This window comes from Colletotrichum godetiae (genome assembly GCF_030913485.1).
Source record: "Colletotrichum godetiae strain CBS 193.32 chromosome Unknown BDP55scaffold_73, whole genome shotgun sequence".
Classification (NCBI taxonomy): domain Eukaryota; kingdom Fungi; phylum Ascomycota; class Sordariomycetes; order Glomerellales; family Glomerellaceae; genus Colletotrichum; species Colletotrichum godetiae.
Genome location: NW_026851321.1, coordinates 177,981 through 203,536, shown reverse-complemented (window position 1 = coordinate 203,536; position 25,556 = coordinate 177,981). Strand labels below are relative to the sequence as shown.

Genomic DNA, 25,556 nt, shown 5'->3' with positions numbered 1-25,556 from the left:
CCGCGCTTGCTTCGGATAGGTACACTTTGTTGTCAAGGAAAGAGCTTCTCAAGATACCTGGGTCTGAAGAGAAGATAAGAACAAGCTCAAGTAATGCTTGCACTCTTTAAGAATCAACAGGTTTTTCCTACTGGAAAGTAAACTCAAAGACAGGTGTCATGTACAAAGAAGCCTGGTTTCTGGGGGTTTTTGTGTCTACCGGTGGGGTCCTTGTTAGCTGCACTGGGGGGCTCTTCAGGATGCAACAGATAACAGAACGGCTTTGTCTCAACTTGACCACAAAGCTCTTAATTCAAGGGTTGGCAAAGCATCAACTAGCAAGTATTAAGAACCATGATACGGACAGACCATTGTACTCGTCATGCGGCCCAATGTATAGACACGGTACCTCTTCCACGATATGGACGAAATTTCAACGATTCAATGGGTGGTTCCCTAACAACCTCAACTGAGATCATCTCCCTGCTCCATTGATCAATTTGTCCAGCTGCTAATCTCTTAACTGCAGGATGAGTCTCACTCGCAATTCGTCTTGTGATCTTCTTGACCGCTGCTGGCCGGCCTCTCGCAAATGTAATCAAGGGCTCTTGTTTCTCATGACACATCATGTACCCAGTAACCTCGTGGGAGAAAAAGGCTCGACTTATTTCTATTTGGGAAACATGGAATTCATTGCTGATCGCAGCAAAACTGACAAGGTTGCGGCTGGGCAAGCCAGGTTTTTACTTGTTGGACTGACATCCAAGGCCCAACAACGATAGATGCGATCATGACGAGGTATGGTCACAGGGTGGTAGATAACCTCAAATCCCCAACTGTTGCTCTGACAGCGCCATTCATGGTTTTTTTTTATGGCAAAAGATATGTGCGTGGAGCATGCTCCCAGTTATGAAATAGATACAGGGGAAAATGAGAGGCACAACGTGCCCATGAACTATGCCGCTTCGCTTGAATCATTCGTTTTCGTCATTTCAAGGGTTGTAACTCAATACCTCGAGGTTTCGGACTTGGTATTCCGTGTCTGTGTTGGGGTTGTCAGCGGTTTGAGTTTAGGATAAATTGACGAAGAAAGCTTACTGCTCGTTGGGCCGGGCGAACCGGAGGAACCCTCCATTTGCAAGTTGATGATCCTGTATCCCCTCGTGTCAGTAATCTGATAAACTTCACGCTTAGAAGCCAAGCTTTTACTCACAGATACATAGGCTTCCCAAAATACCCGGCGCCGACCTGCGTTGTGATGAGGTTGCCATCCATGTAGAACTTGGCCTGCACGTCCTTGCCATTGAGATCCCTCGTCTCACACTTGAACGAGTGGAAGTTGCCCGGGCTGGGGTACGTGACATCCTTCGCGGCGACAATGGAGCTGGTGTTGAACGTGTTGAAGCTGACCTTGCCGCTACCCTTCCACTCTGCCATGTCGATTTCTGGCGGCCATCCCTGGACGGCCGTGAGCCAGAAGGCGGGCCACGTACCCTTAGTCGTCGTCGCCTTAATCTCAGCACTGAAGTCGTACCCGCCTCCGCGTGAGACGTTGAAGTGCTCCTTTGCGTGGATCGCACCGCTGAGGTAGTTGATGTTGATCTTTTGCCCGCCGTGGGTTGCCTGCGGCTGTCCGCTGACCTTGTTCGCCGTGATGGTCAGCGTGCCGCCGCTGAACTTGACGTTGTCCTTTGTCATGCGCGCGCCACCGTTGTGGTCGGTGCCCCAGGGGTAGAGGTAGTTCCAGTCGGCGTCGAAGTTGGACTGGGAGTCGAAGCTCGTCTTGGGGATGATGGTGCGGACGGCTCCGACGGGGAGCACGTCTGCCACCAGCAGCGCGCTACTGAGGAGGAGGGTGGCTTGGTTGAACCAGACCATCTTTGTAGAAGAGATTGGTAACTTGTTCGCACTTGAGATGGGCGATGAGGCTCCGAGTGCGAGACCAGATGAACAGGCGGGAAACGGGCTTGGTCAAATACCTCTTCAACCAAGCTTCAAATTGATGGCAGTCGGCTGATGTCTAAAGCTAGCTCGGCTTCACATTCCCTGTCAATGCCCCGCCAAACCCTCGAGATAGATGAACTGACCTCCACACCGTCAGTTTTTCCACCCACTGCCAGGGACTGGAAACATCGCTTTTGGAAAGAGGCGAAACACTCCGACGCAGGGGCCCCCCATGACATGACGATCCGAGTTCCGCTAAACTAAGACGGCTGTCACGGCGAACGACATATTGGAGAGCTTTCTCGTCCTGAAAGGGGTTACGGAGTATTCTGTGAGAAATTCCAGGACAAATACGAACTGTCTAGGGTCAACTCAAGCCGGGGCGAGAATAGTCGTCGTCCGAACTTACTGGCACATCAGGCCGAAGGTTGCAACTAACCCCCGCAACCATGCATTGCGACGTCGTATCGCGAATGATTGTCGACACTTGTCTATTTGGCGGTAAAGCCAGACTGGATTTTGCACCAGTCGCCGTTGACAAAGGATATAAAATCACCGGTTAAGCTTCTTGAGGTTCCCTTGGGATGCGCCGGCTGTGCCTGTGATCGACATGTCAGCTCGGGTGACCGCTCAACTGGCGGCCGGACGATCCTGCGCCCTTCCGACACGAGCGTACCGACAATTCGCCCGAGATCTGCATGATTGAATGTGATTGAGCGGCTTCCAGAATATCATAAGTTCGCCAATATGACTTTGGATGGTGTTGTCAAATGTTCGCGGTAGACGAGCCAACAGGAGAAGGTTGTTTCAAGCAAATTGTATGGGGTTTGAGTTGAGACGACTCCACTCATCTAAGCGAGCCCAGGCTTTCGGCGGCAAAGACTATCACTCAACACAAACTTAGCGGACAGCAATAATTTGACATCAACTTTTCATCCCTTCCGCTTTCATGATTTCAACACGAGCCTGAAGAGACCGCCATGAAGATACTTTCGCTTGGTTGTCTGTTATTGTATACACTGCCTCCCGCTTGACATCCGGTGCAAGAGCTTGCTCAAACAGTCAATGTTTTCACTAGTCAAGTCTAGCATCCAGATGCTGGGTCAGTTTTAGTGGTCAGAGAATTGGATGAGACTCCGCCAACACGAATCTTGCAATGAATTCGACCACGAATGCGACTCGAACTCTTGAAAGGAAAGTTGTTAATGAACACTCGCACTCCCAAACTTTGATGCCTATTTGCTCGAAGAGCAACGTTGTTCCAAAAAAAATTAAAATTGAAAGAAAAAAAGCCTCAATCACAACAGGATTTATTTCGTGACATCAATACTCTGCAACCCTTTACAAAATAGTAACATCTCCCTCCCATGCATGCCTAATGGCATCTCCCTCGCGACCAAGTTGTACTTGCTGATACGCAAGACCCAGTCTCTCATATTTGCTTGTACCCGCTGGCGATCTTCCCAAAACAAGAAACGTCATCTCCACAAGCTTCCCCTCAGTGACAAACCAGTCTCCAAGATGGAGCAACATGACTGGCGACTCTGAACCAGCCATTTCAGTCTCAGAACAAGCTGGCGATCGACGAACCGATGCGTCTTCACCTTTTGTTATATCATCCACACCCAACTGAAACCTCTCCAAACGCGCATCGGGATGGAAATCAACCGATTCTCCGTTGTTTTTGATTCCATACGACCTGAATCTGCCGCGGCGTGTGGCGACTACTTCAAGAGTCGCCTGGCCGACCCGACCACGCAAAGTAACATGAGCAGTCTTCACATTCCCTAGAGGGTTATTGACGCCTGTAGTCGTGCTGGCATCGATAACAACCGCTTGGGGGGCCCATTGGTTTGCCTGGGAACCTGGTTCAACATATGGCCCTTTGAAAAAGTCGATCTGGCCACCAGCTGACGCCCAAGAAAATGTTGGAATGTAGCAGTTGACCCTGTCTTGAGAATTCGCATCATCTAACTTCTCGATCCTTCTCTTTGGCGTATACCACAACAAGTCGTTGATGAGATTGTCTTTCCATAACCCGGCGACGTAAGGGGATCCTGTTTTCTGTTGGAAGACAGTTGCTAAACCAGACATCGCAGGTAGTCTGTCACTGCCGAACGTGAGTTGCCGTTGAAAGAATTCACTCACAAGATCGCGCCACTGACCAAACGCGACTTGGGGGCTGGTCATATCTTTGGGGGAAAATAGAGTCGTCTGAGTATTCGTAGAAACTTCGCTGTAGGTATGGCACTCGCAATCCCTCTCAGTTTGGCAGGTCCACCACAACTCATGTTCCGTGTAAGTCACTGTTCTGCGTGAGAGAAGTTCTTCTTGCAGGGTCCAACCTCTCGTCATGAGCGGAAGTTTCGGCTTGCGATCTCCAGTAATGGTCGCCATATGCGCATCTGCCCCTGGAATGACTCGAGCTGCAAGGACAGACTGCTTTCCTCGATCGGTACGCCAATTCATTCGGAATGGCTGTTGTTGAAGGGCCTCTTCGTGTTTCTGGGAGATGAACCCTTCAGTGGAGGTGTGAGCGGTTGCAGCGGCAATGGTGAAGTACGCGTCACTGTAGACGGATGCCATCTTTGCGGCCTCCTTTTCCCAGTCTTCGGCGGAGTCCTGGATGATGCAGATTGCATCTACCCACAGATACTTCAGGCCAAGTCCTCTGGTGATTTGAACAGCGTCTCTCACCGTCTGTGGAAAATCCTCCACATCAAGAGCTGCCTTGTGGCTATCGATGGTTCCTTTCATAGTCACAAAATTTCCACTCTTGCCCCAGCAGTAGCTAAGCGCGGTATAGGGGCTAGCATGAATATGAGCGGTTTCAACCAGCCGTACCTGAGTATCTTCGGCGTTACCGACATAGATGACTCTTGTTGGCATCGTAGGTGATTGAGGTTTGCAGGAAGCGTGATTCTCATCACAGTTCTGGATGCATGTACGGATGAAATCAGCCGTTTGATGAACATCTCCGCAGGTACTCATCTCGTAGCCCTGTGTGATGCCATCCCAGACAGAAGGATATCCTAGGGTTTACCGTCAGAATTGGCAGAGATAGCTTTGAATTAGACAGACTCACCGATCGGAGTATAGAATTGCACAGTAACACGCGCCGTTGGCACGCTCAGCTGGCAACCTCCTTTCTTAAACATGAAGAGGACAACTCGCTGGTAATGCAGTGGGGCGAGTTTGAGGCGGTCAAGGGTTTGAATAACGGCAGTACACCAGCGGCACCCATCGGCGGAGCCGGTTTCAAAGTCATGCTTGGAACGGATGAATGTCCGGAAGTCGTCTCGCCGACCTCCAGCTTGAAGAGCCGACCTTTTGACACGAAGATTGTGACACCATTCACATGGTGCGGGAACCGCAACTGGACCGAATCTTAGCTTCTGAACGCACGCGATGGTAGTCCAAAATTGCGACGCTGGGAGAGTATTAGGAAAAGAGACGAACTCGAGTCTGCAATATCGTGCGTACCAGAAAGTTGCGGCCCTCTGACGCTTGCCGTCAAGGTAGTAGTCGCCATCTTGACAGCTCAAGTATTTGGCAATGCGGTTGAAGAAGTGGTTGGGAAATAGACACCAGCTTGAAAGTGAAAGTTATGAAGAAAATGTCAGAGTGTGGCAATAACGAGATGATGTATTTATCACTTATTGCGCAATAACATAGGAAGGCACGCCCTTTAGAGCCCATTTATATTAGTCCACCTGGCCGTTGAGATGTTCAGGCGATGTCAATTTCTGCATACCGACAACGATAAATCCGATTGTCTTTAGCCGCCAGACCCAAGATGTCTCACATGGCTGTTGGTTCCAACCTCCAACTCATGAAATGCATCTGTGTGGAGCAAATGAATCCTGTCTCCCAATCACGAACGGCCTCCATTCAGATGCGCCGGCCACATCGAGGCCAGCCCCAAAAACGGTTCGGCATGGAAGTGACTGTTGGTAGGAATATCGAACCGGATGACAGGGTCTGAAGCCGCCAGCGCCTAGTATTCGCGCGCGCAATCAAAAGGTCAATCAGACCATCTCATCTCTGCCCTCCATTCGAAACGCTAAAGTTTGAGGTTTCTGTTGGTTTGCTCGAAATGCCTTGCTAAGACTAACAGAGCAAGTCCTCAGTCGATCTTTTCTGGGGTGGCACTTCAAGTATGGCCATATAGAGTACGTCCTTTCTCTCAAATTAGCATGATGGCTCAATTTGTGCTGGGGTGTCGCGCTCGCCTTTTGGAACAGACCCTTGAAGACATCACTAGACTTGCTTGAAGAACCTGCTTTCTTCTTCGCCTCTTTGGCGGGGCCAAAAGCCCCGCCACCAATTGCCTGATCATCTCCAACCTCGTCATTCACATGTTTGTCTTTCATATTCGTTTCATCGACTTTCCCAATATCATTTGCGCCCCCTTCTTCTTTGTGACTTCTCAGATCAATGGTCTCCAAGTTCCTCTGCTGACAGTCTGCTGCCTGCCTTGTCTCGCCATCGACCTTGTACTCTTCCTCTGCTTCTAGAATGTTTCTCTCTTGGCCTTCTTTCGTCTTCTCCTTTTGGTCCTTCTTTTTCCTCTTCTTGTCATCCTTCTCTTTAATGCAGACCTCATTAGCCGTCTTCTTTAGCTTTTTGCTGGATTCTGCTTTTCCATCTGAAGCAAGTCTCCAACGACCTGCTGTAACCAAAGACACAAGATCACCGCTAGATGCTTGACGATTTGGATCAGCGTATCGTGACTTGAAATTATGCTCCGGCATCAAGCTAACCGCTGGCCGATCCTTATTCTCGTTGATCCAGCTGGCTTGAGCGCGCTTGTCCAAATGGTCGTTGATCCAATTTTCCATTCTGTCCCAGGCGTTCTTCTCTTCGACTTTAACATCGGCTCTCTTGGTGTTGCGTTTGAAATTCGGAAAGATGAGCGGCGCTGGCTCGGGCCAGCTGAAATCGCCACGGGTAGGCTTCATCAAGTCGCCCACTTGTGTCTTCATCTCTTGCAACCCCTCTGAAGACTTTATTCTCCCTGCCGCGACGTCTGATACCCCCTGTAGCAAGTCCAGCTTGGTCTCAGGCACGTCTATTTTCACTGAAACGTTGGTTGCTAGTCGACCACGGTCGTTGTCAGGCTGCCATGTGACGACAAGGCAGATCAGTCCTCGCGGGATGAAGAACTCTGCATTAACACAGTCCAAGAACTTATTAGAGCATATTAGACTTTGACCCTCCATGATAGCTTCGGTAGCAATTTCAACGGCGAATCCAAAAAGCAGCGATGCAGGGTCGGGCAGTGCTTCTCCTGCGAACCCCGCTAAATTGACAGCGCTGATCCATGGGTTGGGCTTCAATGACTTGTTGAACGTATCGATGAAATCGAGGAATATGTCTTGATCAATGCCGACGTTGACTAAAATTGGTGCGTAAGCCCGTATGAAACCCCGAGCTCTCTTCTCGGGCCGTCTCTGTGGTACAAGCACTGGCAGTGCGAGTCTCTGCCTGCACTCATAACTTTCAGAAACTGTCAAAGGGTGTCGCTTGATGAAGGCGAAGGCAAGACTTTCTGTTTCTTCAGCAGGTTGGGAAGTTGACATGGAGCCTGATGCTTCATGGTCGATTGCATTGGCTTTTGCCGCCCCTTCGCCAAGTTGTGTCGGTCCAGATTCCGTGTTGTCCACACTGCCTGACTGAGTTGACGATTTGACTGAAATCAGGGCCCCAGATTTCTTCTCCTTTCTGTGATGTAAGGCCTCTGAGACAGTGCCAATACCTGCTGCCGCGGATTGGGCGATTTCTCCCACAAGCCCATGCTTTTTCTCACTGCTGTTGCCTCCAGTTCTGACAACAACCTTATCCCGCTCTTTCAAAATGCTCTGCGCTAAGCTGGCGGCTACTTGAGAAGCCAACTTTTTGCTTTCACTGACTATGCTAGCCGGCATGTTCATACTTGACTAAAAGTTGTTGGAAAAAAGAGAGGCCGTAATCTTGAAAACTACGAAGGCTCTGGTCTTCGAATACTTCAATGGTAGTACTGGCTGCGAGGAGGCTGAATCTTCTAGGAAATGGTGACTAACAGAGTGCGAAACAGCTAGCGAAAATGGAATGCAAGATCAAATCTTTTTGTAACCCAGAAGAGAAGGGCGTCTTATATGAATATTTTCTTTAGCAGTTTGACGGTTTTTCAAACTGCCTGACAGGTAAAAGCGCCCTTTGTGGCAGTGATTTCGCACTCGCTTCCGTGACGAATCTCAAAGCTGACAGGCTATCAGCTCCTGCTTGGCAAGTCAGCAGCCAAGAGTGACGTGCAGCCCGCGGAACGCGGAGACTTAGCCAACAAGCTGCATGGGATAATTAAGGCAAGGCAGTATACAATAACGTCGCTTAATCTGGCCTCAGTGTCGACAAGCCTATCTAGCCAAGGTATGACGAAAAGCAGGATCGCACTGTATCAACCCCTCCCCCATCCCCCCCTACAGTTCCGTCAAATTGCTGGCAGGCTCAACAATCTACCCAATGACACCGTTAACTCGTCTCAATAATATCAAGTTGAAATATTTGGCAGACACAATAAATTTAGGAGCTAAAATTGAATGATCATCTGACTAAAGTAGGTGCAAAATGCCAGACATATCGAGGAAAGGCAAAATATACCGATGTCCGGTCAAATTCTTTGCGAGACCTGGACTTAACCCCTGAGCCACGTCCCATTTAAGTGTGGTAAGCGCTTGTCTAGAAACCCTCGTATTAAGAGCCAACTACGCAGTGCTGATGTCGAAAGATCGTGATATCAATGTAGTTACCACTGGCACGAACCGCCACAGTGGACGCTACCATCGGTAGAGGTGCCAGAGACAGCCCAGCTTCCCGTTCCGACCAAGTTGGATCCAATCAAACCACCCCAGTCGACACCCTTGTTGCCACGAGGAAAATTGACAGTAACTCTGCAACCGATTCCTTGAATGCCGGCAATCGCCTGGTTGCTGAAGCCAGCCTCCTCGCCTCTGCAGTTGCCGGCATAGTTGATGAAAGTGCTGTCGATGGCTGCCTTAAGGTTATCGCGGTTGACGTTGTTGCAAGACCCGGGATGATCGATGGTGACGGTGACACGCTCGCAGTGATCGCAGGCTTTGCGCCAGCAACGGGGTTCGAGAGCCCCCGTGAGAGATGGGAAAGCGGCACTGAAGCCGTAGAAGAGGAAGAAGGTGGTGAGGATGAAAAGGACGGGACGGCTGAAGTGTGCCATTGTGAGTTTGGTGAATGTGAGAATTGAGAGAGATCTCGAGTGTGAAGCTTAGAGCTGAGAGTGTGCGGTGGTGATTTCTTGCTGGTATGGACAGACTTTCACATTACATCGGGTTCCTTCTGAGTATTATATGCGTGCGTCTTTTTCCATGGTGTGTTGCGTTTGACTGTGCTTGATTGTGACATTCGTGAAGATTGTCGACTTTGTGACCGCAACTCCCCAAAATGTCGACCCGGCAATCAAATTGCAGTCTTCAACTCGTATTGTCTCTTCATTGCCCGTCATCCTATGAAATTCTCGCCAGCATCCACGTTCCCGCGTTGCTTCATAATGATTTGAAAGTAAGGTTCCTATCAAGTCTATGGCTGTCTCCTTCAAACTCGCATGGCTAAATTTCGAGAAGCCGACAAGTGCGACAGAGTTTAATGAGAGCAACTACTCGTGTAGTTGTTTCGACATTCTGAGTGGACAGTCAAAAGCTCAGGTCATAGTTCATCCGTCTCTGACTGTTTTGAGTTCGCGCATGGATCGTCAAGTAGTCAGCTGGGGCTCGGATGTTCGGCTACCCCTTGACTCGCCAACATATCTAGCAGCCAACTACACAATTGCTAATATAGTTCTTGAACCAAATTAAATATGAGAAGCTTTTTATTTTCCGATGAACTCTCCAAAAAGTTCCACAGTTGGCCCAGTGTTAGAAAGAGCTCTCATGACCAATAAGAAGCCAATTGTAATGCGCGTGGCGAGGGAGGCAATCCACGATGAACCCGTGCAATTCAGTAAAGACAACGGGACGCATTGGACGGCGGGACTGATGTCTAGCTGTCAAGTATCACCAACAGTGATAGGTACCAAAGATTTTAGCAATGCTACACATAGATGATTAGCTGAACTATTGCGATTGATCGAGAAAATCACATAAATAGTACACTCTGCCACCCTTCTTCATGACATGCTTTTTTCACCATGTGCGGCAACAGTCAGTCTTCTCATACAAGAAATTTTTGAAGCTTCTTCATCACAAACCTTTGAAAATGCAGTTCAGCTCCCTCATCGCCTGCCTTGTTATGGCTCCCTTGGCTTTGGCCATCCCAGCTGAGCTGTCTTCTGGGGAAAGTGCACTTGCCCTCAGAGCTGCTGAGAACATTGAACTTCCGAATGACCTCCCCGAGGACTGGAAGACTGCTATGGAGGCTTACTTCAAAGGTAAGGCTTTTTGCACTATATTGATTCTTATACTGGATACAGCAGGTAATCTGAAGATTGAGAACTGACAACTCAAACAGAAACAGATCTGGACCTTGAGAACAGAGATCTCGACAAGCGAAGTAACGTGCCGTTCATGCACTGTGGATGGCGTCGCTTCTTTAGTAAGGAACCCACTCGTCTCACATGGTCTAGCGTTTACTAACAATATTCAAGGCTGCCTTGGTTCTGTGACCCCTGGCGGTGTCACCTGCATGTGGGCGATTGCTGCGCGCGGCCTTGGTAAGTTTTCACATCATGTGGTCACCCTGAATCCCCCCTGCTTTGCGCCTTCGATACCCCTTTCATCGGGTTTTCAGAGCGCAATAATGAACATGAAGACAATCGAAAGTAAATTTTCAATTGGCAATTTCTAACCTTAGACCAGATGTGAAGGAAGACTCCAAATGCTCAGCTGCTGTTGTAGCCACCATTTTGTCAGCTGTGAGTTTTCTCAACCGTTGTCGGTTACCTTAGGTCAGAAGGCTTACAAAATCTGCAGTCGAACAACTGCAAGCTGTGTGTTAATGGCCACCTTTGAGAAGGAATTGCGAGGCTTTCACATGCCAGTTTTCTTTCTTTAATTGAACGTGGACTGCGTGTACAGGTGGGCAAGGAGCGTTGGACTTGCGATTCCGGTGGTTTGGAGATTAAGATATGTTACTTCTTCGCCGATGTGCTCGGCTCCTATTTCTGACGTAGCATAAAGACTTTGTTGCAACTTAACTCAACATCAATTCAATGAGCCCACTTCAGCTATGACTTGTATTTGCTCTAACATATATACATTGCTTCTACTGCTACTAAAACCATCCGGGACCGGTCGCGCTGCGATGATTTTCGATGGTCGGTATGATGCATGATGCGTATCCACCTGGTCGTCTCAAGCTATCCAGCAATGGTATCGTTACGATTAGACCACGAGACCAAGCGATTAAGAAAACTGTTACGCGTCTTTTTGTTCACGTTATTGAGATAAATTCTGTGAGAGAATGAGAATACTACGTTCCTTTGTCGGAATTCCTCATTGATGGCCGCGATTTTGAGGATACTCGTGGGGTATCTCGTGCTATTAGGCCAAGGATACAAGTTTATTTCGAAGCTCGACAGAGTGCCGCAAGACTTCTGTCAGATCCTGATAAACGGCGCAGGGGTGGAGAGCATACAATGTACAGGATTCACAAGGTCTCAACAGTATTTCGTGTGGAAGTCTCTCTAGTAAGCTTCCACGTCGTGTCTTTCCCTGAGGTCTTCGGTACTCCATGATTAGACGATTCGGGGACGTTAGATTGCAACTCATGTCGAGATCATGGACATGGATGGAATTGACTCGAAACGTCGAAATAATAGTTGTAGTAGTCAAGCCAAAAACTTAAATAAACAGAATGAGCGCGCTGATGAGAAGTGAAAGAATAGTGCATGTTGATATTTACTTTAAGGATGAGGGTACTATGTATCGGAGATGCACACATAATCCAGGACCGTAAGTTTTAGACTTCTTGCTTACTGATATCCAAGCACCGAGAACTTTGATATTGTCGCCCTGCGACATAAAACTAGAGTGGTTCATCACCATTCATGTCTATGTACTGCGGCTAATTTGACTTCTTCCCATCAGCTTGTGCACCCGCTGGTGTGAGGCTTCCGTCGTGTCATTGTAAACCACAAAGAGCCGTTCTAGCCGGCTGCTAACTTTGGAAAACAGGCGCCTTCACCGTCAGAAGTAGCGACTGTTGTCTCAGTGCCCCCCGCAAGCGTGAGTCTTGATTCAATGTTCGTCCCGCCAATGTCGCAAAAGCAGACCGAGCCCTCCTCGACCTGGCATTCCACAAGGATGCGTCAATGACCGGCTGGGCCCCGGCAGACGGCACCCTCTCACTGGGCTCGTACACCAATCTTCACGCATTCTTCGACGCCTACGGAACGAGCGCGTCTCTCAGGACCCGGTGCGACGTCATTGGCATCACGCCCACGACCGCCGTCGTCAAGGTGGAGATGGAAAATACCCCCGACGGACCAGCGTATACGGATTTTCACACGTTGATCAAGACTGATGCGGGTTGGAAGATAATTGCAAAGGTTTTTCATGCTTACGAGTCTTGATTTACCAAGTCACTGTATTCCTATCTGCTATTGTAGTCGTCTAGTTGTCCCAAGGAAAGTCATTGGTGCAATTTCCCCAGTAGCGCTCCTCCCTGACGCTGAAGCAAACCAACTTGCCATGGTCGTTGCCGATGAAGTCGTTCTACGCTTATCGTTAGCGCTTAAGTCTTGACATGTTTACTTCTACTGTATGAAGTCCCTCATTACTCACCAATTCAATTTCAGCCTCCACACGCTCATGCTCTGCTCCATGGACAGGCATAGGCCAGCACTTGCAACTATACACCGTCGGTTTCTCCGGATCCTTGAGCCCACAATCCTCACAAGTGCGCCAGAACCCCCCATTTTTGCGCGGAATCAGCTTTCCGCGCGCATTCTCGATACACTGGCCCAGTCGGAAACGGTTCTGGATGCCGTAGCCGTAGGTTGTGTCGCAACAGGCCCAAATGACTGCTTCTTTGCTTCCGTCGCCGTGGATTTCGGTGCAGCTTTGCTTGAAGCCCCAGTAAGGGACTTCAGCCGGCCGATTGTCATTGGTTGGTTTGTTCACGCTCTCGCCGGGACGGCCTGCGGGGGCTTTGGTCGATGAAGGCTTGGAGAGGGCATGTCCCGTCACGATGAAATCTATGGGGATTACTTCGATTGACGAAGGCTTGAGGAAAGATTGAATGGTCGTCTCATTGATGGGGATCACTGTTAGCTGTTCGGCTTGGCAAATAGTGGCCAACCCCACGAGAACACAGGTGTTGAGCTTCATGATGAAGAAGTTGAAATTTTGATTTTGGGTAATCGATTGCAGAAACAATGAGGTTGAAGAGTGTTTGTGGGAGATGACCTGTGATCGTAGCTCTTTGTCTTTATACATGCAGGTGGGAGGATGTAGTGACTGAGTAGGAAAAATGATGGAGAGACTCTGCTATAATTAGTGAATCACAAAGACTGAGAGTGTCCAAATTCCATTGTTCTGACTTGTGGTTCAATTGTACTCGACCGACCTCTCAAAAGGGAATTTGTTAGGGATCCACCTCAAATTCTCAACAAAAATATTACTTCACAGCGAATCCTGAAGTTGTATAAACTCAAATAAGCTTAACCTTCACGCCATTCTCAGTCGCGGGGATAGGTACGCCTAGGTCGTGATCATACTCAATGTCGCGCAAGGTAGTATCGTACAGCTGCATACGCGGAAAGACTCTCAACACCAAGGAAGTTAGGGCGATGTACAGCTCCGAGTAGGCCAGTCTACGCAGAGAATCAGTAGAAGTCAACGAGAAACCTGCCGGAGGTGTAAAACTTACGGCATCCCCTCACACTGACGAGTCCCTTTGGAAAAGGGGATGAAACTAGCCTCCAACTCCCTTCTTCTCTGGCCATTCTCGTCGATCCATCGCTCAGGTATAAACTCATTCGCGTTGGGAAACATCTTCTCATCTAAATGAGAGATGATGGCGCTCATGCTGGCGGCCCATCCGCGGGGGATGATATGGCACACATCCACATCAACATCCGACCCTTCGGGCCTCCATTTCCTGCGATATAGGAGATCCTCTTCGGTAGCGACCCGGCCGGTGCGCATCGACCCACCAGGCGCCAACCGCAGACCTTCAGAGATGACAGCATTCAGATACGGAAGTGTTTCCAAGGTCGGCCAGTTTGGCAGGTACTTCGGGTCCGTGACCGCTCCTTGGAGTTCCCGCGTCAGCTTGTCCAGGATCGAGGGCTTCGAGAGGAGGTGGAAGCTGATGAGTGTGAGTGTGTAGCTTGCCGTTTCCGTTCCCGCGGTTAAGATGATGACCCCTTCGGATGTCAGTCGTGGGATCGTCTTTTCTTCGGGAGGCAGGTCAGAGTCGAATAACGCTGCAAAGACGTTGGGGCGGGTTTTGGTGTCTGTGACTTTGCGGTCTCTTGCCTTCTCTATGAGCGCTGGGATGACGGTCTGGTTCCAAAAGGTTATCTATCACTGTCCAGAGTTGATTTACAACATGTGAAATTGCAGATAGAAATGAACCCACTGTGTATGTGTTGATGAAGATAGCCGTGTCTATGGGCAGGTAATCCTTGAGACTACCCAAGTCAGCTAGCTCATGTTGATGACTTCCGGTTTGGCGCAGGCGTGGGAACTCCACTCACTATGGCCCAGCATTCATAATCATTTTCAGCGATGGGAAAAACTTGAATAAGAACGTATGATTCAGCGCCCCATAAACGGCCGCGCGATAGTTAGGCGTCCACTTCTTCTGCTCAAGGAACCTGAACGACTCGCCAAAGCAGTACTCCGTAATCACATCCGTCGTGAAGCAGCTATAGGCATCTTGCAAGGGCACGACCTCGTCGTTGGCACCGGCAAACGTGAGAAGCTTGTCGCAGAGTTTCTGCGCCGCTGCGTGGACTTGCGGCTCGAGCTTCAGCATCTGCTGTCGGGAGAAGAACTTGCCGACGCCTGCTCGTCGTCTGCGGTGAAGATCGTGGTCGATTGTGCCGAAGGCGGCCACGGCTGCGCTGTGATGAGTATGAGAGTCGGGCAGCTGGGGTAGAAGTGGTGGAGGAAATACGCGTCTAGAAGGTTGATCATGTGGTGGACGTGCTTGTCCCTCTTCCTCCCGTTGATAGCGTAGACTTCGTCGATGAAGCGAACGTCGTTACAGTGCACCTCGTCAGGGTTGATGCGGACGATGGGTCCTGATCGACTTTTGGTCAGGTCAAGTCCCTTGGAATCTACAGTACCTAGTCTTAAGTAAGAAGTGGTTCACAGACCGTAGAGTTGGTGCATCTTGATGATCTCATAGGTATACCGCCCATTCTTGACCAAATCGTACCACAACTCGGGCGCGTACGATGCGGCAGCCAGCTTGGGGCCGGGAAACTTGCTGAGGGGGTGCAAAAGCGAGACATTGTAGATGGCGCGACCTAGAGAGTACGTGATCCAGATGAGCAGGATCGAGGCTGCAGATTGCCATGACAGGGCGGACGTCGGAGCGACGGCGTCGGGAATGAAACCCATCTTGACGTTGCACCTAGATGCATGTGCAAAAATGTTGCAATCCTCCACGATCTATTCCGCTTTGTCTCGTCCACGACATTATTTCAGGTCCCCAATGGTCCCCGCATCACGACGAGACTACGTGATGCAAGTCGGGCGATGTTGTGGAACGTCAGCGAACTAAGGAAGAGAACGGGGAGCAGGTCCAACAATGTTACATCCCGAGGCTGCGGTCCGCTATAGGTTGCGGAGCTATCATAGAGTGAGACATGGGTGCACTTCAATGAGGAAAATCGGATTGGTTATGGCGTACTCATCCGCTGGGCAAGGGTCCGTAAACGTAGTTACGACCGCTGCATGAGGGCCAAAGACATAAGCAGTATGCCTGAACGAGGCAAGCAGACTGTCTATCGTGCACGCGGTACACCGTGCCATATTCGGATATACTGCCGCTCATGTCTTTTACACCGGTTTAATCTGATCGGGTAGTCTTCTAGACGTTGCAGTCGATAGAAAGAGTTCCGAGCCGACGAGTCTGATGTAGTGCCTTGGTGCTCTCGAAAAGCCCAAATATCGTAATCTTCATCGCTGCATTGATTGAACAGCGATTCGATGCGGCAAAGAGGCGTTTCATATCGTGAAGAGAGGTCTTTTCAACAATCGGTGGTTTCTCGGTCGGCCCAATCCCTTTTAGTTGATCCGCCAACCCATCCCCATAATCATCATCGGGAGTCAGCATCCCATCGGGATTCTTGTTCGTGGGGAACGTAATCGTTCTAACGATGCCGAACCTGGTCTCGCATTCTGACTCAACGAGTTTTCAACAGATTCTTATCGTCCCCATCCCCCTACAAGAAGGTATCGATCAGCAACATCCACAGCCTAACCGGGTTCCACAGCTCAGGATCCTCGATGGAAGTGTAGAGCGGAATCCCATGCCAATACTTTTGCTCATCTCTCCGACGGTCCCGACGCCAATCGTTGAAGTGGATCGCTATCTTCCCAATCTTCTGAAAAAGACTTAAGGAGCCGAGCAACATCCCTAACCTTGGCCCAGTGACAGAGAAACAGAATAATTATCCCATTGTCGCCAAAACGCCTCGGCATCGTAAACCGGGGCTTCTCTAAACGGCGCTCTGCGCTTTCCGGGTAGCGAGTACAGAGGCGTCTCGTTGCCAAACCAAGAGCCGTCAAATCGGATGTGAATCATGTTGATCTGCCTAGCTTCGCGAAGGACGTCAAAGGCTGGGTTGTCCACGTCGTTGACGTCGTAGAACCGCGCTTTATCGATTCGCTAAGAGAACTGGAAGTGATCTGTTTCAGATACCGGGTCCTCGGGCTCGATTGCCAACGATAGCCAGGCGTCTATCGGCACGTAACCGTGATGACGATGGTGAGATTTGGAATCTCGCCGTTTGAGTTTTGAGGGAAGAGGAATGAGGAGAGTTCTTGGGAGAGGTGTTTGCTGCAGTTGAGGATGGCTGATGCCGGTCCTGGCCTCTCTTTATTGTGCCGCCATGGGCGAGGTACAGAGCAGCGTCCATATCTTGCTACGGATTTCTCTGGAAAGCTTCTATAGTAAAATCCTGAGCCATAGTTGGCTTAGACGATGTGTCAAGGTTGTGGATTAATAGAGTGAGTACTGGTTGAGAATGGTGGATGAAGCGTGTCATAGGCGTGGCCAAATTGTTATTTGGTAGGTTCTCCGAAAAGAGCATGGGACTAGTTCTTTAAGAGTTTTACAAGTTTAAAGAGGTTACACATGGGGTTCGCTCTTGAAACCCTAATTTCTTGTGCATCGAAATGTGAATAATCTAGATGCCTACCTCCCGGATGATAACGGGGTTATCTGACCTTTATCCGTGAGGTGTATGCGCCCCCTGATTCCTTTCCCTCAGAGATGACCAAAGAGAAATTGAAATAGAATAGAGAACCGAGACAGATAGAGGCCTTTGGGTTAGGTACTCAAAGTGAGGGTAATTCTGTGCCTCGATGTTCTCTCCAGGCAGCAAAGCCACCACGTGACTTGCAGACAGGCACCCAACCCCCCCACGTGACCCGACCAAACTGCTCGCGGCCGAAGCTGAAAGTTCACCAACAAGTCAGACGAGCTTCAATCTCATGACCACAGGAAAAAGACAAAAAGATAACAAAATACAAGGTGCCTTATTCAAGTAACAACGTATGGTTGACAATCTAACCCCTTGACAATAAAGCGAGCCATCAGTCGCAATCATGAGCGCCTCCACCGCCCAGCACTCGCCCTTACTCAACCTGCCCCCCGAACTCCGCTACACAATCTGGGCCCTCGTCGCCGCCCCCCTCCCCGTGGACTTTGAATACAACAGTGACGAACAACCCATACTAGGCCTCATCAACACATGCAAACAAACAGCCCGCGAGCTTGCGCCGCACCTCTTCCCCCGCAATGAGGCGGGCGAGATCCCCTGCCTCACCATCCGTATCACGGCGACATGTCGCAAGGACCAGTGGATCACCATCGCCGCTTCTCATAGCGATACACACGCGGGGTTTCCGGCGCCGCGGTATATTCACGTGAACCATATGGACAATCCCGTCTTTGATGAGCTCCGAGCCGCCGTCAAGATTAAACATGTCTTTGTTGAGTTTCGGGGACCGTGGTTCCCTGTTGATGCGCCGTGGTATTCACCGAATCATGTCCCTAGACATACGAACGGGTTTCGGTACATGGTGATTGGGTATCAAGTATGTTATTCCTCTATCATGTCAAAGCTCTCAAGCCCAGGGGTTCATGAGTCTTCTCGTACTCAGTTCCATACTCCCACCGAGCTAGATGGAGCCGACGACATACATACACAAGCCTGTAATTAACTAACATGCCCCCAGAGCCGAGGAGTTGAACCCATCGTCGATGATAAAAAGTTCTGGCAGCAGTGGCACGCGCCGTTCCTCTGCCACTGGGCAAAAGCCAACGACGTGGCGCGCTTCCTCGGCTCCCTCGCCACCATCGGAAACCTCGACATCCAGTTCAAGGATTGGGACAAGATCTACGCACTAGCAAGGCAGCGCATCTCGACCATGTACTGGGACGCATTTCCGTTCGGAGGGCAATGGAACCGCGTCGGTGTCCCAGAGTTACTCCTCGCGCCATTCAACCGCCGAGAGAACATACCGAACCTCGTTGACGAGGATCAAGTTTTGACGCGGTTCGGAAACTTGAACCTCGGCAAGCCGCAAGAGGACGGGCTTCTGCGCTGCTACTGGCGTATAGAGGGGCCGCCTCGCCATCCTTCCTTACCTCCACACCGATTTTCGCCTCTCTTCTTTTACCATAATACACCCTCGTCCTTTACCGAAGAAGAGCCATTGATAGTAGACTATGAGGATTTAGAAGGCCGGTTCTTGTCGATGCTGGAGGAGATGGGGGAGGAACACTATGATACGTGGGCATTACAGCAGCACCAAGAGGCGACGCGCAATACCTCGTCCAGCAATTTCTTTCAAAGGACTGCGCGCCAGGTGTATCGCGATGACTCGCCCGCCAGTTCATCGTGATGGGATGCAAGGGGAGAAGTCGGATGTACGATCGGCTCGTGAGTTCTGAAAGGTCTTCCATGTAAATACGAACCACGAGAAACACCTTTTCTCTCCGATAGTCAGACCATCAGAAAGACGGCCAGCCAGCAAACTACCGGAGCTCAACTGCCTATCTGCTGCTCACTCGCCAGAATCGCCACTCGGTCCAGGCACTTGGCAGTGAGACGCTCTGATAAGCAGGTTCCAACCTCCAAGGGTCGTGCTGACCGCATGGTCAGACAGTGAAGGTGCCTGCAATCTGCAGCAGTCTACAGCATACGCTGTCGTACGGCAAAAGTCGGCTGATTGGATCGGCACTGGCCTATTCAGGAAATCTCAATCCACGTTGCGATCTAGAACTCGCGGCATCAGGGAGACAGACAGGTGCACAGGCAACGTGCAAGACAGCCATGAACGCAGGGACCAAAAGGACGCGTGTGAAGCTGTCGTCGCTTGTCTCTGGCTTTCATCTAATCCCGTCCCCAAAGTGTCAGCTGTTCAACTAGCCCAGCTAGCAATTCTGCCGGTTCATCCGTCCCCTTGGGACGGAAGCACCTATAATAGGAAAGTAGACGGAAAGAAGAAAGTCGGAAACGCTAGGGTAGACAAGCACCTCAGCGTCTGAGCGAAAATACGTCGCGAGTCAATAAGAAGCAAGGCTTGGGGCGTCACTGGTCAGTGTCCTGACGCCACACGGTGAGAGTAGCGATGAGGCGTTCGAATGGGCTCTTGTCCATGAGGTGTTAGAAGTGCGAGTAGGGTGGTGTTGGGTGGCTTTCGCTACTTCTCTGCCGGGCGCCGTGCCGTCCGGCCCATGGTGCGGGTGTGCCGGCGTTTGTTGGAGCTTGTCGATTTTGGGAAGGACGGAGGGCCGGGGTGGTGTTGGACTTGGGCGATGTAGGGAAGCAGCTGAGCCTGGGACGGCGGTCGAGAAAGGAAAGGGAGTGCATCAGGGAGATGAGGTTCGTGGGATTGTGTGGCCTGATGAGAGAAAGATCATCATCCTCCAGTGGGTGCATGCGTCTTCGGTAGCAAGTCTTGGATAAATGGGCAAACGTTGAACACCAGGTTTCGTCCGTCTTGCTGACCGAGATTGGTCGCTCGGTGAGGTCTTTTTTGGTGACAGGCTGCAGTCCCCAGGCACGGAATCAATGGTCTCCTGCAAGTCAGGCTTGACAAGCGCTTGGCGATGCTGGATATTGTCCGGGCGGAAGATGCCCGGCCGGAGGAAAGTCAAAGGGGGAAAGACAGAAAAAGGATAGTTACCCTTAGACATTACGGATAACAGGGGACCAATGAGACAAGAGTCAAGACAAATGTGACTTTCGGCCGCAGAAGAAAGGATAGGAACTAAAAAGGTGATGGCGACGAGGAAACAGGCGCGACAACGCTGGACGCACCGCTAATTAGGGGGTCAAGGAATACGCAAACTGAGACCTGAAATGGGGAATAGTAAGAGATTCACCATTGATAATGGGAACTAATTGCAGATAAGGCGAACAAAAGCAAGAATACGACAGCCAGGGACACCGTGCAGGTAAGGAGAGATGACGTCTCGGCGATGGGATGGAATACGAGAAGCGCTAGCCATGTATCTGTCTGTATGCCGTCGGTCTATCGTGAGCGACAGTCTGATGATTCCAGAGGACCGTTTCTCAGAGGGTGCTGAGAGAAAGGAAAAGACGGCGAAAGGAAAAAGGGCTTGAGCTTGCATAAGTGGCGCCTGGCTAACGATTAGCGGCATCTTCAGGTCCGATCTGTTCCTGGATTCCCTCGTTTGGCGTTGTGGTACCTGTACTATCTTGTTAGTGCATTGTTTGGTGTTTCTTTACCAGCCTGAAACGAATGGGGCCTTGGGCTCTTGTTGCGTCGTTGGTTTGAAAGATGGCGCTCAAGTCATCAATCAGTCCTTTGGGGAAACTGACACCCGACACTGACGAGGTCCAGGACAAGACAAGACAAGTCAGGAACGCGAGTGTTGCACGTTGAGAATCGTTTTTGCAAGTTGTTGGACCTGTCTCTGCCAGACTCGCGTGTCTGCGGCGCTAGGCTTGAGGGAGATTAGGGGCAGCTGCAGGTTAGGTTACTTGGAGAGTGCTATTTCCAGCGTTCAGGCCTTGGCCACTGGGGATTGGCTGCAATGCAGTTGTGCAGCAGCAGCCTGCTTCATGCTGTAAGACGCGCAGCCGGTGGCATGGCATCAGGTATTGATGCTTGGGAAGATATGCGTACAGTGTTCGGAGCGTGCGTAGGTAGGTGCCGGACGTCCTTGGCAAACCGTTGGTGATTCAGGCTGGATGGGACATTGTTATCTGCTTTGTTGTTTTTCTTGCTTTGTTCGATGAGGCGGTGTTTCGCTACCAGTCTTTGGGGTCTTCTTCACGGGTCCCTGCAGAGAATGGAGGATCATTCGGGTGCTGGCATAGGCAAGCAAACGGTGACAAAGGTCGACTCTCTCGGATATCTGGAGATACATTGGATTTGAACAAGGTAAGCCAAAAGACAAGGACACCTCGGACCATGATACGAACCACTTTTGCGCGATGACGGTGGATATTGGGGATTCGGAGACTGTCAGACTGATGATGAACAACAGGGACGAGGAACCTGGAAGATAATGGCAGGGAAGCCAGGAGGGATTCAGAGAGAAGGAGGGCCAACTCCAGCAAAAAAACATCTGGTGGGGCGGTGTGGGGCTGGTCGGGTCTTCGGCGATTAAACCGAGCCACTCTGGCAGCGCGCAGGTCGCATTGTGGGGCAAAGCCCTGGAGGTACGTCTTTCCATAGGTACGGAGTACTCCACGGGGTGGAGACGGCCCACGGTGCCTCATTTTAACCGTATCTTGGGTACGTATCTGGGCCCATCAGGCAGGCACCGGGCAGTCGCTGTTCTCCACAACCACCAGCTGCCTCTTTCTCTTTCAGGAAAGTCGTCAAAAAAGCTGCATTTCTTCGCCCACACACGACCTGAATCATCCCGGCACCAACACTCCCGTCCTCTTGGGCATTCCTTGGCCCTGTTTCTATCGGTATTACACGTTCAAGTGTGATCACTGCGAATACGGATACACGTTCGCCATGTCTACATTATCTCTCAGTGGCCGTCGCCTTCTCACGCTTCGGAGCTGCACGAGCTGGCGAGTCGCAACTCGTCAATCCCTAGATCCTTGAAGCCCATCCGATCATTGACTATCATCGCATCCCTTCTGATCCGTCCATCCATCCATTACGCCCTGCGTTGGCCTTCACGCCATCTTTCCACAACTAACCGTATCGACCGGCCGTTTGCCTCCCGTCCGTCTTGCCAGGCGCCGTCAGACGCCTCCAAGCCTCCCATCGTGTATCGCTCAGTCCACTGCCGAGTCTTCCTTGTCAGTCCGCCCTTTCAAGCCGTTGCTTACCAGGGATTTCTGCGCCAAAGCCAGCAAAAATTGAGCAAAAATCATCCGAACCTTCTCGAGCTCCAGCCCTTGGCCTGGCCTGGAATAGTGTGCCCCAAAACACCGGACGGCGTGGCGTTGGCAGCCTGCATACATCCGCCGATCCCCAATAAAAGATACCACCATGTCACTGCAGCATCGCATCGCGGCATCGCTCGCGGCACCAGCCAACGCCAGCGAAGCCGACAGCCGTTGTCGTTGCATCGCAGCAAGCACACCCTTCGTGTCGCCTTCTAGTGCTGAGGCTGGACTGTCTCCCTTCCACGGGCAGACAGGGTCGTGTCAAGTTGGTCAACACTTCTACACTAAGTTCTGGGTACCATTTAGGCTTTCCGTGCGATCGTCAGGGGTTTACTCGCCTTTCGTCGCCTCTCACGAATGATGGGTCGGCAGCTCAGATCACAGATCAAGACTTTGTACGGATACTCTGTGCTCTATCACTCTCTGGGCACCTAAGGAGTATATGGATACTCTCAGGCAAAGGCATTGGCACAGGGCCAAGCCAATGATAATATTGCTCGAGGCCAGCCTCGAACCTGGTCCACGACTGGCACATCCCCTCCATCCCCGGCCTCGCCTGCGCATACCTTGCCGCATACTGCATCCTATCTAGCCTGCCCAGCTCCTGCGGCCTGGTGACAAGACGCCGGCTCACTGGTCAGATCCGTGCTTCCGTCCCCATCGACCGACCGTCCTGGGTGGTTTAAGACGTTAGGTCTGTCCGCTAGCTTTCGAGAACGGGCCGGGATGCGATGCATCATGGGTGGGCTTGCTCATTCCACGCCAATCATCCATGGGTCGGCCCTGCATGGGTCCCACGCTTCTCGTTGCCCGTCGGCGCAGCAGTCAGCAGCTTTGGTGCCGGACGCGCTCGAGAGCCAAAGATCCAATTTAGAGATAATATCGAGAGCTGCCCTCCCGTCTTCCCCTCCAGGCCGATGGAGATTCTGCTTTTTCCCATCCTCCCCTCACGCCAGTTTGTGCTTCCTTCGTTTAGAGCCAAACCGTCACAGCTTCACCCGGCCATCTCGCCAGTGAAGATCACAACCCACTCATCATGGCTTTCAAGACGTGGGTGATGACGGCCCTCGTTGGCCTTGCCAATGGCCTGGCCTCAACAGACACAATCACCTGGGGAGGCGACAATTCGAGAGCCGGGTATCAGACGTAAGTTCACGATCCATTCACTTGAACCCCGTATATCCATTCTGCCCTCCCCGGCGTCGATCGTCTTTGACAGCGATCCGCCGAGTGGGGGAAACGCAATCAGTCCCGCGGGATCAAGAGGACAGACCTAACGCGACAATTTTCTCATAAAGAAACCACAATATGGACCCCTCCGTCGTGGGGAGCTCCCAGTTCGGCCAGCTCTTCCGCACGCTTCTTCCCGGCAATTATGGCGGCGTCGCAGAGCAGATCTTTTCTCAGCCACTCGTTTATACGCCTGACGGCGACAGTACGCAATACGTTTACGTTGCGACTACACAGAATAATGTCTACAAAATTAATGCAAAGACGGGTAGCATCATCGCTTCCCGCAACCTCGCCATTCCCTTTTTGACCGCCGACTTGGATGGCTGCGTTGATATCCAGCCTCATGTCGGAGTCACGTCCACTGGTGTCATCGATGCATCGACCAACACTCTTTACCTCACTCTCAAGACCTATGTCGACCAGACCTTGACCGGCGTTGCTCAAGGAAAACCTGCCGGCCGTTACTACCTCCATGCCTTGGATGTCAATGACCTCAGCGAAAAACCCAACTTCCCCGTCAACCTCGAAGGCACCGTAGCCAGAAACAACCCTATTCGCTCTTTCAACGGCGGTATCCACCATCAGCGACCTGCTCTGCTGCACTCAGGCAACTACATTTACGCTGGTTTCGCCTCCCATTGTGTTCAGTACAACTTCACAGGTTGGATCATGGGATTCGACAAGACCAGCGGTGCCAATGTCGAGCGCTTTGCTACTGAAGGTGACGGTGTTCCCGTCGATACCAGTGGCGGTGGTGTCTGGATGTCCGGCGGTGGTCTCGCTTCCGACGATGCAGGTTCCTTGTTCTACGCTACTGGCAACGGATACGCCTCCCAGCTAAGCACCATTCCCGTCAACGGCCGCACACCCCCGACATCTCTGGAGGAGGCCGCTGTTCACATGACAATCAACGCTGATGGAAGTTTGAGTCTGGTCGATTTCTTTATGCCATGGGAGAAGCAGGCTCTGGACGGTGCCGACAAGGACTTGGGAACGAGTCCCCTCCAGATCTTGCCCAGCACATTTTCCTGTGGCGACGTCAAGCGCATTGGTGTGGTCACTGGAAAGAGTGGCAAGACGTACTGGCTCAACTTGGACGACTTGGGTGGCTACCGAAACGGTGCCAATGGCCTTGATAACGTGATCCAGGTGTACCAGAATGAGAACTCTGTGTACGCTGGTGCGGGTGTGTACCCGGGCGAAGGTGGTTACATCTACATCAATGGTAAGTAAAAGCTAGCTCCCTTCAACCTCTCATGACACTCGCGTATCCGAAAGTCTCTAACCAAGAACAGTCATTCAATATTCCACCCACGTCTTCAAGTTCTCCTGTGAGGCCGGAGTCCCCTCTTTCACCAAGGTTGCCGACAGCCCTCAGAACAACGCCTACATCCTTGGCGTTAGTCACGGCACTGTCACTACCCTCAACGGTCAGGCTGGCACCGGTCTTCTCTGGACGCTGGATGTACAGGGCTCCCAGCTCAAGATCTTCGAAGCTGTTCCCAAGGATGGCTACTTGAACATGATCAAATCCTTCAGTGTCCCGGGCAGCACCAAGTTCACCAGAGCCGTCTTTGGTGACGGCATCATGTATCAAGGCACTACCCAAGGTTACCTGTACGCTTTCGGCTCGCCCGTCACGACACCAATCAACTGCACTGCTACCAACGAGTTCGGCGTCGTCGATGTTGGATCCACGAGTGACCCGCGCACCATCACTTGCACGGCCGTGATCGGTGTTACCGTTTCGGACGTCGGCCTCGATGAGACTGGAGACTTTACCCTCTCTGGACTCCCCGCACTTCCTCTCACTCTGGCTGCC

At 51.2% G+C, this 25,556-nt stretch overlaps 8 protein-coding genes across 8 annotated transcripts; 1 reads left to right on the top strand and 7 right to left on the bottom strand.

The window, feature by feature from the left end:
- Window positions 1-855: 855 nt before the first annotated feature.
- On the bottom strand, window positions 856-1,928 carry BDP55DRAFT_594178 (family 16 glycoside hydrolase). Its single transcript, XM_060570963.1, has 3 exons — window positions 1,193-1,928; window positions 1,078-1,130; window positions 856-1,021 (listed from the first exon to the last, which is right to left on the bottom strand). The coding sequence occupies exons 1-3, from the start codon at window positions 1,855-1,857 to the stop codon at window positions 972-974; spliced, it is 768 nt and encodes a 255-aa protein (XP_060423261.1). The 5' UTR covers window positions 1,858-1,928; the 3' UTR covers window positions 856-971.
- Window positions 1,929-3,264: 1,336 nt separating this feature from the next.
- On the bottom strand, window positions 3,265-5,030 carry BDP55DRAFT_621937 (heterokaryon incompatibility protein; the record flags this gene model as incomplete). The annotated part of the gene is made up of 2 exons (XM_060571355.1): window positions 5,009-5,030; window positions 3,265-4,955 (listed from the first exon to the last, which is right to left on the bottom strand). The coding sequence occupies exon 2, from the start codon at window positions 4,912-4,914 to the stop codon at window positions 3,265-3,267; it is 1,650 nt and encodes a 549-aa protein (XP_060423260.1). The 5' UTR covers window positions 4,915-4,955; window positions 5,009-5,030.
- Window positions 5,031-5,541: 511 nt separating this feature from the next.
- On the bottom strand, window positions 5,542-8,092 carry BDP55DRAFT_682763 (uncharacterized protein). The gene is made up of 2 exons (XM_060576284.1): window positions 6,156-8,092; window positions 5,542-6,102 (listed from the first exon to the last, which is right to left on the bottom strand). Exons 1-2 carry the CDS (start codon window positions 7,854-7,856, stop codon window positions 6,034-6,036), a joined length of 1,770 nt encoding a protein of 589 aa, XP_060423259.1. The 5' UTR covers window positions 7,857-8,092; the 3' UTR covers window positions 5,542-6,033.
- A 615-nt stretch (window positions 8,093-8,707) lies between these two features.
- On the bottom strand, window positions 8,708-9,154 carry BDP55DRAFT_565085 (uncharacterized protein; the record flags this gene model as incomplete). Its single annotated transcript, XM_060570390.1, has 1 exon — window positions 8,708-9,154. The coding sequence occupies one exon, from the start codon at window positions 9,152-9,154 to the stop codon at window positions 8,708-8,710; it is 447 nt and encodes a 148-aa protein (XP_060423258.1).
- A 3,367-nt stretch (window positions 9,155-12,521) lies between these two features.
- Window positions 12,522-13,259, bottom strand: BDP55DRAFT_773331 (uncharacterized protein; the record flags this gene model as incomplete). Its single annotated transcript, XM_060581171.1, has 2 exons — window positions 12,522-12,644; window positions 12,714-13,259. 2 exons carry the CDS (start codon window positions 13,257-13,259, stop codon window positions 12,543-12,545), a joined length of 648 nt encoding a protein of 215 aa, XP_060423257.1. The 3' UTR covers window positions 12,522-12,542.
- A 215-nt stretch (window positions 13,260-13,474) lies between these two features.
- Window positions 13,475-15,708, bottom strand: BDP55DRAFT_397835 (trichodiene oxygenase). Its single transcript, XM_060567263.1, has 6 exons — window positions 15,257-15,708; window positions 15,055-15,181; window positions 14,633-15,001; window positions 14,515-14,566; window positions 13,801-14,438; window positions 13,475-13,744 (listed from the first exon to the last, which is right to left on the bottom strand). Exons 1-6 carry the CDS (start codon window positions 15,501-15,503, stop codon window positions 13,582-13,584), a joined length of 1,596 nt encoding a protein of 531 aa, XP_060423256.1. The 5' UTR covers window positions 15,504-15,708; the 3' UTR covers window positions 13,475-13,581.
- Window positions 15,709-15,975: 267 nt separating this feature from the next.
- BDP55DRAFT_637850 (uncharacterized protein) lies at window positions 15,976-17,026 on the bottom strand (the record flags this gene model as incomplete). The annotated part of the gene is made up of 3 exons (XM_060573039.1): window positions 15,976-16,286; window positions 16,530-16,763; window positions 16,810-17,026. The coding sequence occupies 3 exons, from the start codon at window positions 17,024-17,026 to the stop codon at window positions 15,976-15,978; spliced, it is 762 nt and encodes a 253-aa protein (XP_060423255.1).
- Window positions 17,027-17,717: 691 nt separating this feature from the next.
- BDP55DRAFT_637849 (uncharacterized protein) lies at window positions 17,718-19,665 on the top strand (the record flags this gene model as incomplete). Its single annotated transcript, XM_060573038.1, has 4 exons — window positions 17,718-18,209; window positions 18,351-18,983; window positions 19,121-19,220; window positions 19,280-19,665. 4 exons carry the CDS (start codon window positions 17,718-17,720, stop codon window positions 19,663-19,665), a joined length of 1,611 nt encoding a protein of 536 aa, XP_060423254.1.
- Window positions 19,666-25,556: the final 5,891 nt, after the last annotated feature.